The sequence below is a fragment of the Lemur catta genome, chromosome 1 (genome assembly GCF_020740605.2).
Source record: "Lemur catta isolate mLemCat1 chromosome 1, mLemCat1.pri, whole genome shotgun sequence".
Taxonomy (NCBI): Eukaryota; Metazoa; Chordata; class Mammalia; order Primates; family Lemuridae; genus Lemur; species Lemur catta.
In genome coordinates this window covers 158470981-158486533 of record NC_059128.1, presented here as the reverse complement: position 1 = coordinate 158486533, position 15553 = coordinate 158470981, and the positions used below count along the sequence as shown (strand labels likewise).

At 38.7% G+C, this 15553-nt stretch overlaps 1 protein-coding gene across 1 annotated transcript in view; it reads right to left on the bottom strand.

The window, feature by feature from the left end:
- The window catches only part of ZNF385D (zinc finger protein 385D), a 288653-nt gene extending 282260 nt beyond the window's left edge, over positions 1–6393 (bottom strand). The window contains exon 1 of the mRNA XM_045555815.1: positions 5966–6393. Coding sequence (XP_045411771.1) covers positions 5966–5987 — 22 coding nt within the window. The 5' untranslated portion in view covers positions 5988–6393. The remainder of the gene's footprint in view (positions 1–5965) is intronic.
- Positions 6394–15553: the final 9160 nt, after the last annotated feature.

Genomic DNA, 15553 nt, shown 5'->3' with positions numbered 1-15553 from the left:
GGACCGTTTGTCTTGTGAACTCACAAATACTAGCTTTTGTAGGAAACATCAGCCTCAGGGGATGTGTTAAGGAAGTAGATTTCCTTCCTCTCTGATCTCCAACACTCATTTAATCTTACACATCCAACACATACTTGTAAGTGCCTCACACTGAGCAGGGTGCTGAAGATACAGATTAAACAACATTCATCCATTAAAATTTCTCAGCCCACCTACCCCTTCCCCACCCCCATGGCACCTGTCTCCCACCGGGCACAATGCTTTGGGACAGACAGCATTTGCTTTGAGCATCAGTCCTGATAACACTGCCAATTTCCTTTCTGACCTTCCTCAGGTTACTTTTCTTCTTCCTCTCAACTTACAGAAATGTGATATTGCAAGTAGGTGAAAAAAGAGGAAACAAAGATTGATAAGGAGAAGGGGTTCACTGCATTCCATCCAATGCTCCAATAGAGGTTCACATAAATTTGAGGTTTTGGAATCAAGAGGGATTCATGGAAATACCTTTCATTTTAAAGGCTGTGCAAACCTGGAGTTCATATTCATTCAATCAGGGCTGACTTCCAGCTGCTTCATAACGATTTTAACGCTGCGACAGAGCAAAGCGTCTTCCTATTTTCAATCCTAGCAATTTGGTTCAAGCATGATCTCAACCACTTTAAGCTTTGATATTTCTAGCCACCTCTTATGCTGTATTTTCTCTTAATGCCACCAATCATGTGTGAAATTCTGTTGCAAAACTAATCTTTGTGGGAAATGATATGTAATGGCTTCTTTAAAGAGAGACAGACAGAAAGAGAGAGGGCAGGGACTATGACCTTTGTTGTTTCTTGACATGTTTTCCATAGTGCAGTACAAACGGAAACATCACTTTCTCAAGGTCAAAGCAGAGCTAGGTTTCTGCTTATACAAGCATCATGCTCTCTTAAGCAGGAAAAGCCTTGAAAATTATCCTTATGACTTAAATTTTTAAAATGTCTCATGTAGATTATGGTTGCTAAACTTGAAAGCCAGCTGTGCTCAAAAAACACTTTAATATCCATTTTATTAAATCAATACTTAATGTGTTACATTTCAAATGATGTTAAAAGATACAGGAATACATAAAGGCTGTGAATGAAGTATAATATTGGGTATCTATATAACAAGGCACTACTTGACATTCCAATGCTAAACACACACACACACACACACACACACACACACACACAGACACACACTAACCAACAACATCTTGTCTTATCAAGGGAGGTTTCAGTCAAAAGCAGCTGTGACCAAATCTTCTAGAATGGAAGTCAGAAACCAATAATTTAAATTTTTCATTTGTTTTCTGGAACAATTATGCCACCCACAAAAGGGTAACTTTGCAAGTCATCATTATCTCATGAATTTTGGAATGTATCCCTTAAATAAACCCATCTCATTTCCATATAATTACAACAACTAAGGAGGTCTTTTAAAAAATTAGCTCAAAATTTAAGGGAGTGATAAGGAATCTGTGTTACTCATATATTGAACAAATTTGTAATTTGGCTTCTTAAACTAATAACTTCCTAAAAATATAAGGAGAACAATCTTGAAGAAGAAATATTTATGGTTTTTGAAGTTCTCTTAGAATTCAGCTTTTTTCACGTATCCTTTCCAATAAATAGTATTCACCTGTTACATTCTCTATCCCTGTTAGGTAGTAATTTATTGCATGTCATTTAGATTCATTTGTAATAAAACATAATGGTAATGACTTCAAACTTTAAAGGGGGGAATTTGGACATAGAAGTTCCTTTCTGAATAATTCTCTCCCCTTGTCAGCCTCAGTAGGATAGAAACACCTCCTGAGTATTTAGAAAGACTCTAGTGGACCCATAACGGATCGCTCAGTACAAACAAATTAGAAGGAGTTAAATGTAACTCCACTGAAAACACTAAAAAAGAGGAATGTTTTTCTCTGCTGCCTGCTGCTTTCTGATCATTTCTTTGCTCATAATCTTGCCGTTTAACTGTTCTTCCAACACACTGCTTTGGAGGTGAACTTGATGGTCCAGCCACAGCCCAAAAGTGTAAATGCTGACTTGAGAAGGTCCTAAGCATCCCAGGGGAAAAAACAGAAGTCCTTCCTAAGATTATGTCCAAACATGTCTATTATAGGCAGGGGAATAGAGTTCTGGCCTAGAATTTTTCTACTAGATTTGTTTTTCTAGTTGTTATATCAAAAGCTTCCTCAATGACGTATTTATTATTATGATAGGCATACTACTAAGTATTTTTTTTAGGCATTTTAAAGAAGACAGTTGATCCACAATTAACGCCACAATGAACTTGAATGGTTTATTCACACTTGCTAAATTTTGCCTGCCCTTTTCTTTAGGTTAATAGTAACATTTAGAGTGAGCTCTAATATTTATCTCTCCCTCTGCTCATTTGCTTAAAGTGCATCATTTCATTTTTCAGGAGTATTCTCATGAAGCAAGCCCCAGCCCCTTGGCTGTAAGCTCACCATAGTCTCCATCCAGTTGACTCAGGCCTGAAAGCATACTGATTTTCAGCCACATAGAATTTCCTCCTTAACACCAGCTTCCTATTTTCTTTCCCTGTGACAAAGGGTGAGACATGGCACCTCTCTGGCCAACCATCGGGAATCTGTGTGGTTGACATGACCACTGGCAACGACTCGCCACTCCAGCAGTGGAGAAATGTGTCGAGCCAGATGGAAAGGGGGGAGATGATTCAAACATACGGCACTTAGAGCTGGATACAGTGCACAGTTAGAACCTTCTGCCAGAGGCTGAGCAATTGCCGCGACACACTCAAGCATAGAACCTGGCCTTCATACCAGCACACTCCTCTTAACCAAACGGTAACCCGGCAGCTGAGTCCACTGTACTGACAACCACCCACAGCCTCTCTTCCTTAATCTGGGAAGAAGTTCCCCAGCTGCCCTGCTTTTATTTCTGAATAAATTATTAATGGCTATTCATCCTTGGCACATGTATTTTTTAACTAGGGGGTGGGAGGGTAACTTCATAAATATTATTTTCCCTTGCTTTTACAGTAAATCCCATTCAGGTTGCTGACTGGGATTTTCCCTGCTTCTTTCTCCTGTGTGAATCTTATATTTAACTCCAAGTAATGAATGCAAGATCCAAGATCGATAGAATAAGTAACAAAAGTATCCACGGTGACTGAACAGCAAACTCTTAAATCGCTGAGCAGGAAGTGCAAAGGAACAATTATTGAAAACACTGCACTAAAATCTCAGTAGAAGATAAGAGCGAGTTTTAAGTCATTAAAAGGGTCCATTAGTCTTGTAAGCCTGAGACGGCACACTCAAAACATGAGCTATTCTTGAGAACTGGAAATATTACATATTCCACCAACTTGCACACACGCACCTGACTCCAACTGAGCCAGGACAGGGCCCAACTGTCCAGTTCCGAAGGGAAAGGAGGCTTCAAGAGAAGCAGGTGCTGGGACAGCCTATTTAGGCAGTGGTTGTTTAGTATATTTGAAGGGGGGCTGGCAAAAATAACAAATCAGATTATTTACAAGGGAAGTAAATATCTTGCTTTCATATCAATTCACCCCATATCACAGCATCACCATGCTCCTCATCACTCTCTGCTGGGGACACAAATAAAAGACTTCTGATATCTGCACCCCATTTCCACAAATCACCAGGAAAGCCCAAGAATCCAGAACTGCTTTCCCTTTGTCTCTGTTCTCCCTGACTTGATAAACTACGTGCAGCTGAAAAATGAAGAAAAAAGCAATGGTCAACCAATTTGCAAAATGAAAGCATTGTTTTGAAAAATTACCTGAAATTGCTGAAATTTTGAATACACACAAATATACATACACATGTCCATATATGTGTGTATGTACATTCATACATATACACATACATAGTCTTAAGGATTTGCAGGCATGAGAATGCTACTGAAAATTTTAACATGCCTGGGGTGTATTGCTCAATTCTTTTTGCCCTAGCTCTTGTTCCATGCATTTTATTAGAGACAGGTGGGCTCCCAGAGTTCTGGATGTCTAACAGCTTTAGCAAGGGGCTGCATAGCATAACCTGAAGGAAACAGCATTCCTGAATACACACGATTTCCTCTGGGAATAGAAAAACATTTCTTATGCTGAAATTATGGTGAGACAGAACCATGCTCATGACACAGAGAACAACTTTAGCCTTGCCTTTCAAAGAGTAGAGTTTCATCTGAAGTAAGTAGGACATCACATTTCAATATGTACTATTAAAAACTTGCATTATACAATGAAACTAATTACCCTGTGAATCACCCTGCTTTACAAGAAGGCTGAACTAGCATACAGTTAATAATATGAGTTAGTCCTAAGAATATTTCTCCAATAGCCACACGATAATCCAGTATATCACGGGTGGCCTTTGACCAGTACTTTTAGACTGTACTGCTGTTCTCATTAGCTCTACTTCCTATCCACAATCACATAAGGAATTGTTGCAAGAGGCTGAAAACTTAAACTAAAATTGCAATCTATCTCACCATCCCTCAATATTATTACAGATGCTAAAATTTTATTTTGTCAAAAGACATTATCTTTACAAGCTTTTCCATTTATCAAAAATATATTCATAATAAACACTTTTATTAGTGGCCAATAACAAGCTTACCACCTCCATCACTACACTCTGGAAAGAGGTGGTGTTTAACTCTGGATTCTGCTTAAATTTGGCTACGAAATGAGGATTGTTTCTTCCAAATCAATTTTGGTTATTTTAAGACTTCTTTCCTAATATGACACATATTATAGGGAAATCAAAACTGCTGTCAAGACAACTACAGGCATTTCGCTTTTGCAACTTGGGTTCTTTCCATACTTTCTCAAATGTTTCAAAGGCTCAGGAAAACAAAACAAAGCAAATAGTACACACAGAAAATAAATGCCCAACAAACTAATAGTGCCCAAACCTAAGTTTACCTAAATGCCTCTTTAATCTGAAAGAACACTCCAGATTTAATATTTAAAGCAAACCAAGAAATCACCCCGAGCATTTGCATCTTAGATACATTCCCTAGCCCCTCTCCAGTTGCTCTCACAAACCTTTTAATAGAAAGATGCCGTTAAATGATGATGCCGGATGGAACTTACAGAAGGAAAGCATAACTTCAGGGAGGAGGAAAGGATATTCAGTCCTTATCCTTGGCTTCTTCTTTTTTAGTGAAGGGGCTTTGCCTTCTCTTCTAGCAGTAAGTTGCAGCGTTACAGTGCAAATATACAGCTTCGAGCCCACTTCCAGTGCTCAACTGATAGCCCAGATCTAAGCCTTAACATGCTTTCTGCAAATGCAGGCAGCCCAGCTGAAAACCTAAGTGAGGTTTCCACCGTGGCACAAAACTAAACTGCACAAATATTTAACAGTTCCGAGACCTCTAAAGGTTTAAAATAATGTGCATTTTGTGCTAGGCTGCTCCTAGCTAGATGGAGCGCTGGCATGGTATGGGGGAGTGTTCTCAGCTGCTCAACCACTGCTCACTAGAGAATGTTTTCCTTTCCTGCCTCAGAACTAGGAAAAAACCCAATGCTTACTGGAACACTCATATTGACTCAGCTTTCACAGCATCCATAGTATAGGAACTTTGTTTCACATTCCATTAAGTTAGCTCATGACTTCCCACGCTGCACCATTTCTCCTCCTTCACCTAGCTAAAAAGGCCAACTTCATTCTAACAAATCAAGGCAAAGTTTGCCCTCCCTCCACCCGTCTCTTTTCTTTTGCAACTTAAACTCGTCCATAGCTAATTAACAACCTCAATGGTAGCACAAAGGAAGCTTTGAAGGCTGCATCAGCTTGGTTTCCCAGTTGCCAACTGGAGGTAGGTTTAATGCAATATATTTTTGCACCTTAAAGAATTTTTTTAAGGGCTTGTCTGCACTGATGAAGAGCCGGGCACCCCCAAATTACATCATCAGAGTGAACACTCACCAAAATACATTATGTCTCTCATTAATCAGACAGCTGAAACCCCTCCGCGGCGTCTTCTGCATTAGCTCGCACCCAAGGCTGACACGCCGAGCAGAGCCGTTTCATGCTACATTCGGTGGAAACGTCCCCGGCGTGGAGAGCAGTGAGCGCCCAGCGTGCGTCCTCCGCGGGATGAGCGCCTTGCAGGCTGCCTTTCCAGGGCTAAGATCCCCGGCGGCTGGAGCGTGCGCTGGGGCTGCCTGCTGCACTGCCCATCCTTACTGTAATCCGACTCCTCCTTGCGATGTCCTTGCCGCGCCTGTGACATCAGGACTGAGAGTACTACAAACAGACCCCTCCACCCCAGCCCAGCCCAGCCCTGGGAAGCAGCCGCTCCATGAGGTGCTCCGATTGCCTGCCTGGACCAACCATGGCTCTCAGGAAGCTTTGACGAGCCCAGAGACTTAGGAAGGGGCGGAGTGAGGGGCGCGGGAGTCTCTCTTAAAGAGAGAAGGGTGTCTGGATCCACACAGGAGCACGCAGGGGAAATTCACCAGTGCGCAAGGGGGGTCAGGGTGAAGGCAAGTTCTGCCATTAACATAGAATTAGACACACTTTTTCTCTCGCCCCTCCTATAAATGCCATCATCCTCGCCAAAATGTATCCTCCCCTACCAAGTGAAAAAAAAAAAAACAGTGTGAAGAGGGATGGTGCCTGCCGTGGACTTGCATTCTCTTTGCTGTGGGCTTCAGGGTTTGTTGCTGTTCCTGCTTATGATATTTGTGCACAAGAAGAATAAAAGAGGAACTCAAGGGTCCAGTGCTAAGGTAATAGAGGGTTTCACTTAGAAGCGATCAGATCACAGAAAGCCAGTAGTTGGTGAAGAGTGTTTAATGTCTTGAGTGTTCTCTGAGCTAGGTTAATAGATGAAAAGAAAAATAACTGGTGATAAAAGTCACCTCCCTGTTTCCCATGCTCTCATTTGCTGCCCCCTGAGTGGGTCGTAAAAAGCACACTGAGCCTGAAGTGATCTTTGACCCCCTAACGGGGAGAGACATTTAGCCTGAAAAGCAACCAAGATTGTGTCATAATTCAAGTCTGGTCACCAATATAGAACCCCCCCACCCCCCGCCGCCGCCACACACACACACACACACACACACAAATACATGTACACATTCCCATTAAATTTGAGATGAACAGTCAAGAAAGGCAAAGCTTAGCAAAGCCTCTGGCTCCTCCCATGGTATAATGAATTGCAGTCCTTATCTTACATTGAAAAGGATGTTAGAAAGAAATCCCTGAAAGCTGTCCTGATTAATACTTAAATGCTTAGCATGGAAAATAAACCCATACAGCAAGTTCCATTTCCTAAGGACTCATCACTTTGGGACCCAATTTCCCTACTGTACCGTTTAAACTTAAAAATTTCTATAAAAATCTATGAGATTAAATCCAAAGATAAACAAAGAACTGTAGCCTATAGGAAGACAGCAATTGATATATATTTTAATGTTGGCTTTTATAAACCATGTTAGCAAATATTTCTACATTTTGACATAAAAATATTCAATGGTGTTTCCTTAAACAATTCTGTGTCTAGTGGTGGGTTTAATGTGTATTGGAACTAGGGGGCTGAGGCTCATAATAACAGCTTACTTTGCAATCTTGCAAAAAAGCTTAACCCTATATTCCCGCCCTGTGAAAAGAGTGCTATGACCAATATCCTCTCTCACACTGGATTATAAAGAATTTGGTGACTGCAAACAGGTAATAATATATAAATTGGAAACATCACAGTGAATCTTAAGACAAATTTAGTGCTAATGTTTTAAAAAGATTCTTCATTTACAGCAATCTGGAGGAGGGAAATTTAAGCAGTAAAGGATATTTACTTTTTACTCCTTTTTTAAAAAATTAAAAATAAAACCAATGTTACAGGCAAGTCCTGAGGAAAATACTTAAGTGTTTTTCCTTTTGGACAGATGGAAATCGTCCAAAAGTACAATTAATGGCCTTTCCCTCAGGCAAAAGAACCGTCTGTGGTAGAGCTTATTCATGAGGCCCATCAGCTGCCTTGACCTCCTATATGGGCTAGGGGGCGCTGTAGTTTAATGTTAGAGTTTGGGTCCATATGCGTGCCTGTAGTTGGAAGATGCACGTGTTGAGAGTTGAGTTTAAAATAGGAGATCTGAAACACTAAAAGACTGCCTTAATCATTAATAACACCCTTGCATCTGTATGCCATTTTACTGTTACAAGGTACTTTCACATGTCTTCTTTCTTACTAGCAAGCTGAGATAGAGAAAGCTGGAGATTATCAATGTCACAAATAAAGAAGCTGAGGCTCAGAGATGTTAAGCAACTTTCTCAATGATGTGGTTGGTAAAGAGCAGTTGTCTTACTATTTGTATGTTGAATTTATGTTAGAATCTTCTAACAGGTTTCCTTATTGAAATACATGTGTCGTTTATAATGACTCAGATAAAGGTCTTCCTCAATAAAATAATGTCACTGCCTGTTCCAAAAAGAAATATATCTCTAGAATCATGAATATATAGGCAGAGAATATTTGGTAATAGAACATGCCAACCTCTGCCTAGTCTACGGAGGATTATACCCCAAAGAGCAGTGTGTAGCCTCTGAGAAAGGATGGCGTCCTAGAAGCAACTGAGTGTTATATCCATATACTATAGAATTCTGTTCAACCAAAAAAAGGAAATGCCCTCTTTAATTAAGGCGTCTGTATGCCCCCTATCCCCTCAATTAAGAAATATTAATTTCTGTAATATAGAGGCCTCAGATAGAAACTTGTTTATCTCTGGATGGAAAACAAGTGATTTTTGTTTTAATTTTACACTTTTTCCTGTTTTACCTAAAACTTCTTTATTTGTATATATTATATTTACTAAGAAAAAATGCAACTTTTTTACTATGAACAGCATCTCCCTAATCCCCTTACCCCTCCCATTTTATTCTCTATTTCTATGGGTTTGACGTCTTTACATGCCATATATAAATGTAATCCTCTGCTATTTGTCTTTCCATGCCTGATTTATTTCACTTAATATAATGTCCTTCAGGCTTATCCATATTGTCACAAATGACAGGATTTTCTTCTTTTTTAAGGCTGATTATTATTCTGTTGTGTATATATGCCACATCTTCATTATTCACTCATCCATTGATGGATATAGGATTGAAGACATCTCTTTGACATGCTTTTTCTTTTCTCTAGCGACAGAGTCTTGCTTTGTCCCCAAGGCTGGAGTACAGTGGTGAGATCATAACTCACTGCAGCCTCAAACTCCTGGATTCAAGCAATCCTCCTGCTTCAGCCTCCCGAGTAGCTGGGACTATAGGTGAATGCTACCATGACTGGCTATTTTTTTTTTTAATATATATATTTTGTGGAGACAAGTTCTTGGTATGTTGCCCAGGCTGGTCTCAAACTCCTGGCCTCAAGTGATCCTCCCACCTCAGCCTCCCAAAATGCTATGATTACAGGCATGAACCACCATGCCTGACCCTCTTTTTTAGTTTGAAGCATAACATCCAAATGAAGCTACAGCTGATGTTTTGCTAGACACAGGTTTGGAAACATGCCAGCTGTCCCTGAGAGATACTGTTATATGTCATCTCAAGGGATGATTTAGCAGATTCCAGGGAAAAAACCTGCTTCACACCCCTGACCTTTATCTGTGTCTAAGAAACTCTGAGAACCTGTGAGCTTCTGAGAGGGAATTTGGTCAGTTCATCTGGGGCCAGCCATGGCATCAACCTGCTTGCCCGATAAAAAACATGCCTTTCACTATTAAAACAAAGGATGCCCTTAAACCAGTTACATATTTGGAATTTAAACATCGTGGAAAGGTGAAAATTCCAGATAGCTCCCTGCCCTGATCCCTCATCTCATTGAATTCTTGCTCATAATGAGGTTTATCAAAGTGTAGTCATTCACTCTCCCTTTTTCTAGTTTTAAACTGCCTTTGTCCCTCCCCTGGTATTTCCTAACCTCCTTCTCTCTCTTATTTTTCTCCATAGAAATTATGATCATCTGACACACTATTGTAGGCATCTGCTTATTTTGATCTCTCCTCCCTTGAATATAATCTCAAAGAGGGAAGGGAATTTTGTCTGTTCAATGCTGTATCTATAGTCTTTAGAAGGATACCTGCCACTTGTTGCTATACAATAAATATTTGTGAGTGAATGAATGAATAAGCATATTAAGTACAGCTGTATTATGTGTAAGACATTATGCTTTTCTATGTGCCTGAAGTCAATTTTTTGAGGTTGATGGTATTTTGTGCAAGTGTTTTCACAAATTGAATTTGTCCATGCTTAGCAGCAGCTGTTCTTAAATTCCATGCAATACAGATGCCAGGTGGTACTGCAGGCCACAGTCTGTGAGCGTGTTTGTCCTTTCAAATCTCATAGCTATATGCAGCAGTGATTTAGCATGGAGTTAGCATAGCCCAGCTGTGTTTTCCATTGCCTTCCCCTTGCCTTTAGTTTAGTCTGCCTTTATCTCTTGTCTATATGGCAGCAATGAAATTTTATTCAATGTTCCTAACTCCAGGTTTGCCCAGGTCCAAACCATTAAATACATTGTTATCTTTTTAGAAAAAGATATGATCACATCATCCCCTTGCTCAGTACTTCTCACTGTCTCTGTATTTCACCTACCAGGGGATACAAGTCCTTTTACAACCAGGCCCCTATTCACTTGCCCATTTGTGAATACCTTATCCTTCATACTCTTCACTCCCACCCTAGTGTATGATTGCAATTCCCAAGGACTCTGTTCTCTCTTACCTGCTCTCTCTACCAAGGCACTTCCAATTCATTCTTTGGGTCTCTGTTCAAATATTATATCTTCTGAGAACACTTTTCTAAAAAGAAGACAAAATGAGGCACTGCTTGTATTTTTTTGTATGGCACACTATACTAATTCTTATTCTAGCATTTAAACTTAGTGTGGTAATTTGCCTTTACTTGTCTGTCACCCACATGAAAGAGGATGTTCGTTTTTATCTCCATGACCTAATACAAATCAGTCATTGAATGAATGAATTTATTATCTATTAATTCATTCAACATTTTTGAATAAATTTAATACCTTATGAATACCTGTGATGTGCCAGGCATTGTTCTAGGTGTTGGATAAAGAACCCTACAGAAATGCAAAGGGTAAAGGAGGGACATGCTTTGTGGGTACCAGGAGGAATGACAAGGCTACTATGCTAGAGTAGAGTAGGTAATGAAGAGCAAACTAAGAGCTGAAGTCAAATAGACAACATGGAGCCAAATTCAGTAACACTTTATAGGCCATTAAAAGGTTTTAGACTTGTAGAATGACGTATATGACATGCCTTTAGAGTAACATTTTCAACATACTTAAATGGGTTCTCTATGACTGATATGTGGAGAATGGACTGAAGAGAGCAAGGTCAGATGCAAGGTGACAAGTTAAGAAGCCTTTGTAATAATTTAGAAAAGAGACTGTGACTTGGACCAGTGTAAAAGTAGTGGAGGTGGTAAAAAGTGGTCAGATTCTGTACCTATGCCAAAATGGGTCAGTAGAATTTCCTGATGGGCTGGATAGTCAGCAGAAGAAAAAAATATATAATGGATTATGTAAGATTTGAGGGTTGAGCAACTGGAGGGCTGGAATTTTCACTAATTGATGTGGAGAAGACTGAAAGAACTTGCTTGGGTAGGAGTTAGAAGGTGGTCATTGTGGGGCATATTTAGTTTGAGGTTCCTACTATAGTCAAGTGGAAATATTCCATAGCAGTTTGACTATATGGGTCTGGAGCCCAGAGTAGATGTTTGGGCTTCATATTTAAATTTGAAAATCATCATTTTATAGATAGCAATTAAATCTATTAGATTAGATGATATTTTCAAGGGAGTATAGAAGAAAAAAGGAGAAGAGGGTCAACACTGAGCCCTGGGACATTCTAAGAGCAAGAGGACAAGTATGTAAATATTTAGTGATTGAATATTTGTTGAAAGCATAACTTGTTGAATGAATATTTGTTGACATATGAATGAGATGTGCTGAAAGGCTATTTATTTTAAGCCTGAGTTTGCCTCCAATATACCACCACCCAATGTCAAAACAGTTTGAAAAGTGGAGAAATAATTTGTCTATATGAGAGTAAATACCTAATTCAATTGATCTGTGTAGTGCTTTAATCAGAATTTTTTAGATTGTGTAGATACTGCCATAAACTCATAAATCATTTTTATTCTTAGATTCTCACTTGATGTTTCCCTGTAAATTAAATGCCTGGGGACATTAGGGAAAATTAATTGCCTACAAGAAAAGAAATGCTAACACTGTGATAAAAATAAAAAAACCCTATGAATACCATAATATTCCAAAATTCTACCTCTCTGGATTTCACTGACTTTGGAGATATATCATAAATCCCTTTTATATGTGTCCCTGTCTAATCTGATAGCAAGTTAATAGGGACTTTTTAATAATATTTAGCAACTGGCATTGGGAGTCCTACCATAAATCTTACCTTGGAGCTGGTTGTGATGTAGGAATGTTTATTCATTCAAAAAATAGTTTTTGAGTACTCCTGTGCCAAATACTATTCTAGGTGCTAAAAGTATATCAATGAAATTACAGAAATCTCTGTACAAATAGAGTTTACATTCTAGGATTTTCTAATTTCAACTTACCCAGTAGGATTTAGGACCTCTTCTACCTTTCTCTCATATAGAAAGGACTTAAAGCATCCTTTATCTCATTCATTCATTGGTTATAGTTTATTGTTTCTCTCCCCCCAGTAGAATGGATATGAAGTAGGGGACATGCCCGCTATGTTTGTCCTATATCCAGTGCCCCAAACAGTGTCTAAAACATGGGAGGTGTGCAATAAATATATGTTGAGCAAATATATCTTTTGAAAGTCTTCTACCTCTAGATGATGCTTGCAACTGATCCTCTGAGAGTGTAGTTATGTTCTCCCAGGAATGCCCTTTTCTATTCCCCTTTATTTGTCTCACTAGCTTTATTAACCACCCAAAACTTCTCAGATATTCTATTGTCTAAGATATCTTCCCCGGGCTTATGTCTGACACATATGTTCCCTTAAGGAGCTCCCAAATGTTGCACGGTGTTTATCAGATTTCATTTCAGTGGCCTGTTCAGTTATTGATATCCCTCCAGTAGAATGAAGGCTCTTTGGAGTCACAGAAAATGTTAGATAAATGTTAATTTCTTGAATGTTTTAACATACCCCAGAACATAGCAGAAATGCATCCCAAGGTCATGGCATATTGGGTTAGTGATTGGAATATGACATTAATATCAGGCATTGTCTATGATTTAGGAAGCAGGAATCCTTCCTGTGGATGGAGACAGTAGTCAGAATTATAGGGACAAGGAAGAGTCACAAAGAGTAATCTTAGGGTAAAGATAAAAATCCCTGAGTTCTGAATAAAGGCCAGCCAGGAACTATAGGGTCTGTCAGCCATCAGGCAAAAGACGGTTTAGAAATCTTGTGGGTGGAGCAGGTCAGGAAGCTAATATGGGAGTCAATTACAGAGAATTTAGGGAGAGGGTGATTCAAGGGAAGCTAATCAAACCCCGGGCTGCTCCCATAGGTGGCTTTTATTTGTGCATTCACCCTGATTCATTGATAGTCCTGATTCCCTTACAATAAGCATTACAAACTTCCTTTCTGAAAATTTGCAGATTATCTCTTTCATGTCTCTCATTTTATTTCTCCTCAAAGTCCTTCAGAAAGTTGTGTATATTTTTATCTAGTTGTTGTGTTTTTTTTTTTTAATGAGGTAGACTGGCCTTTTGCTTTATATCTACGGAGATACTGCCTCCAAAAATAGATGGACACCACGTAAGTTTGGTAGTCCCAGACTACATAGTTGGTGCCTCACTCATAGGAAGTCTAATCATTATAACCATCACCATCACTGGCAAAAAAGAATAAAGAAAAAGTGGCAATTATCATTATAACAAATCACTGAACTCAAATGTTGAAGCTTCCTTTCTGTTCCTCAAAGCACTTAGTATCTTAGTTGAGGAAAAGAAGTTTATATACAAAAATTTGAGTAAAAACAAATGTAACAAAATAACAAATGAATACTCTAGGACATGTATATAATGGTTTGGTAAAAGGTAATATTATGATGAGGTTTAGGCAATCCTGGAAAGCTAAAGAGAAGAGGTAAAAATTAAGCCCCGTCTTTAAGATTGACCCAGATTGATATAGTGCAGAAAAATCTAACAAATGACATAAAATAAGAATGGGATTGTGAATGATGTGTCTGGGAGACCTAGAACAATTTAGAGTATTAAAGGGTAAGTTTCTTAAAAGATCTGCAAGCAAAATAAGTTTAAAGAGGAAAACACAGAGGCCACATTGTATGCGATCTCACATTCCAGGTTAAAGGATTTAAATTTTCTTTGACAGATAATGTAGGAAGCATTTGCTGAATGAATACATGAATGAACTTCAAAGTGTTTCCAAGGACAGAAATCTAATAATATGCTTCCAAAACATTGGTGGCACAATAACATAAGTTAATATATCTTGTATAGCAGGTTGGAAGATCTTATACACTCCAGAGATTTCCAATTTTTCTTAAAATAAAATTCATTTATGGTTCCCAGGCAGCTACTTGAGAATCAGTCCTCCCAGACCTAGGCCCACAACAAATGTGTTTGCAAAAAAAATGAAAGAAGTAAACAGCATTATATTGAACTTATTCTTTTTGTCTTAAAAAAAAGACATTCTTCAAGATAAATTGAATATAGCTCCAGTAAATCTGGATGTTTTAGGTCATGGACATTCCACTTTTATATATGATGTGATAATAACTATATAGAGTGAGCAGAGAGATAGTGCAACTGTGTCCCAATGTTCCAAAAATTCACAAAGTAATTGAAAGTGTTTCCAAGTGTGCATAATTCTGTGCCTCCAGTCAAATACAGTAGGTGGAAATTTGTTTGGCTTCCTCTGTCAAAATGTCTAAAATACATAAAGGAAATGTGTAATCAAAAAACAAAATATTACAGTTTCAACATTCTTTTAATTATATCTCAATCTCATCTTGGCTTTGCTCAAACATACTAATAATCCTAAGGGCTCATCTCTGATCCTTTTGGTGGATAAAATGACCGGATATGATTTTTACCCTTGACTCAAAAGTGTCAGTTCTGGAAATCTACAGTATTTGTCACCATGAATACCATTTAGCTGCAGCAGTACCCAAAGGAACTCTGCACAGCCAAACGTGAATACAACTGGAGGAACTTAATTAATCTTGCTGTCACTTCCATGATGCTTTTCATTAGTTTTGCTGCTATCTGATCAACTGGCCTTCTCTGTATTGGAAATGCTACCTACAGCTTCTTGTAAAGTATTTTCAAAAGGTAAACAAAGACTCACCTTTGTGATAGAGAGCTTTTTATGCAGACAGACATTGTTACTGCTACTCTAATATGGAAGTAACCCTCATATTTCATATGTAAGATTATAAAATCACAGAAAATGTAAATATCTAGTCTGTCTCCAACTGAGAAACTGCTTTAAACTCTATGCACAGATTATGTATTTGAAATAA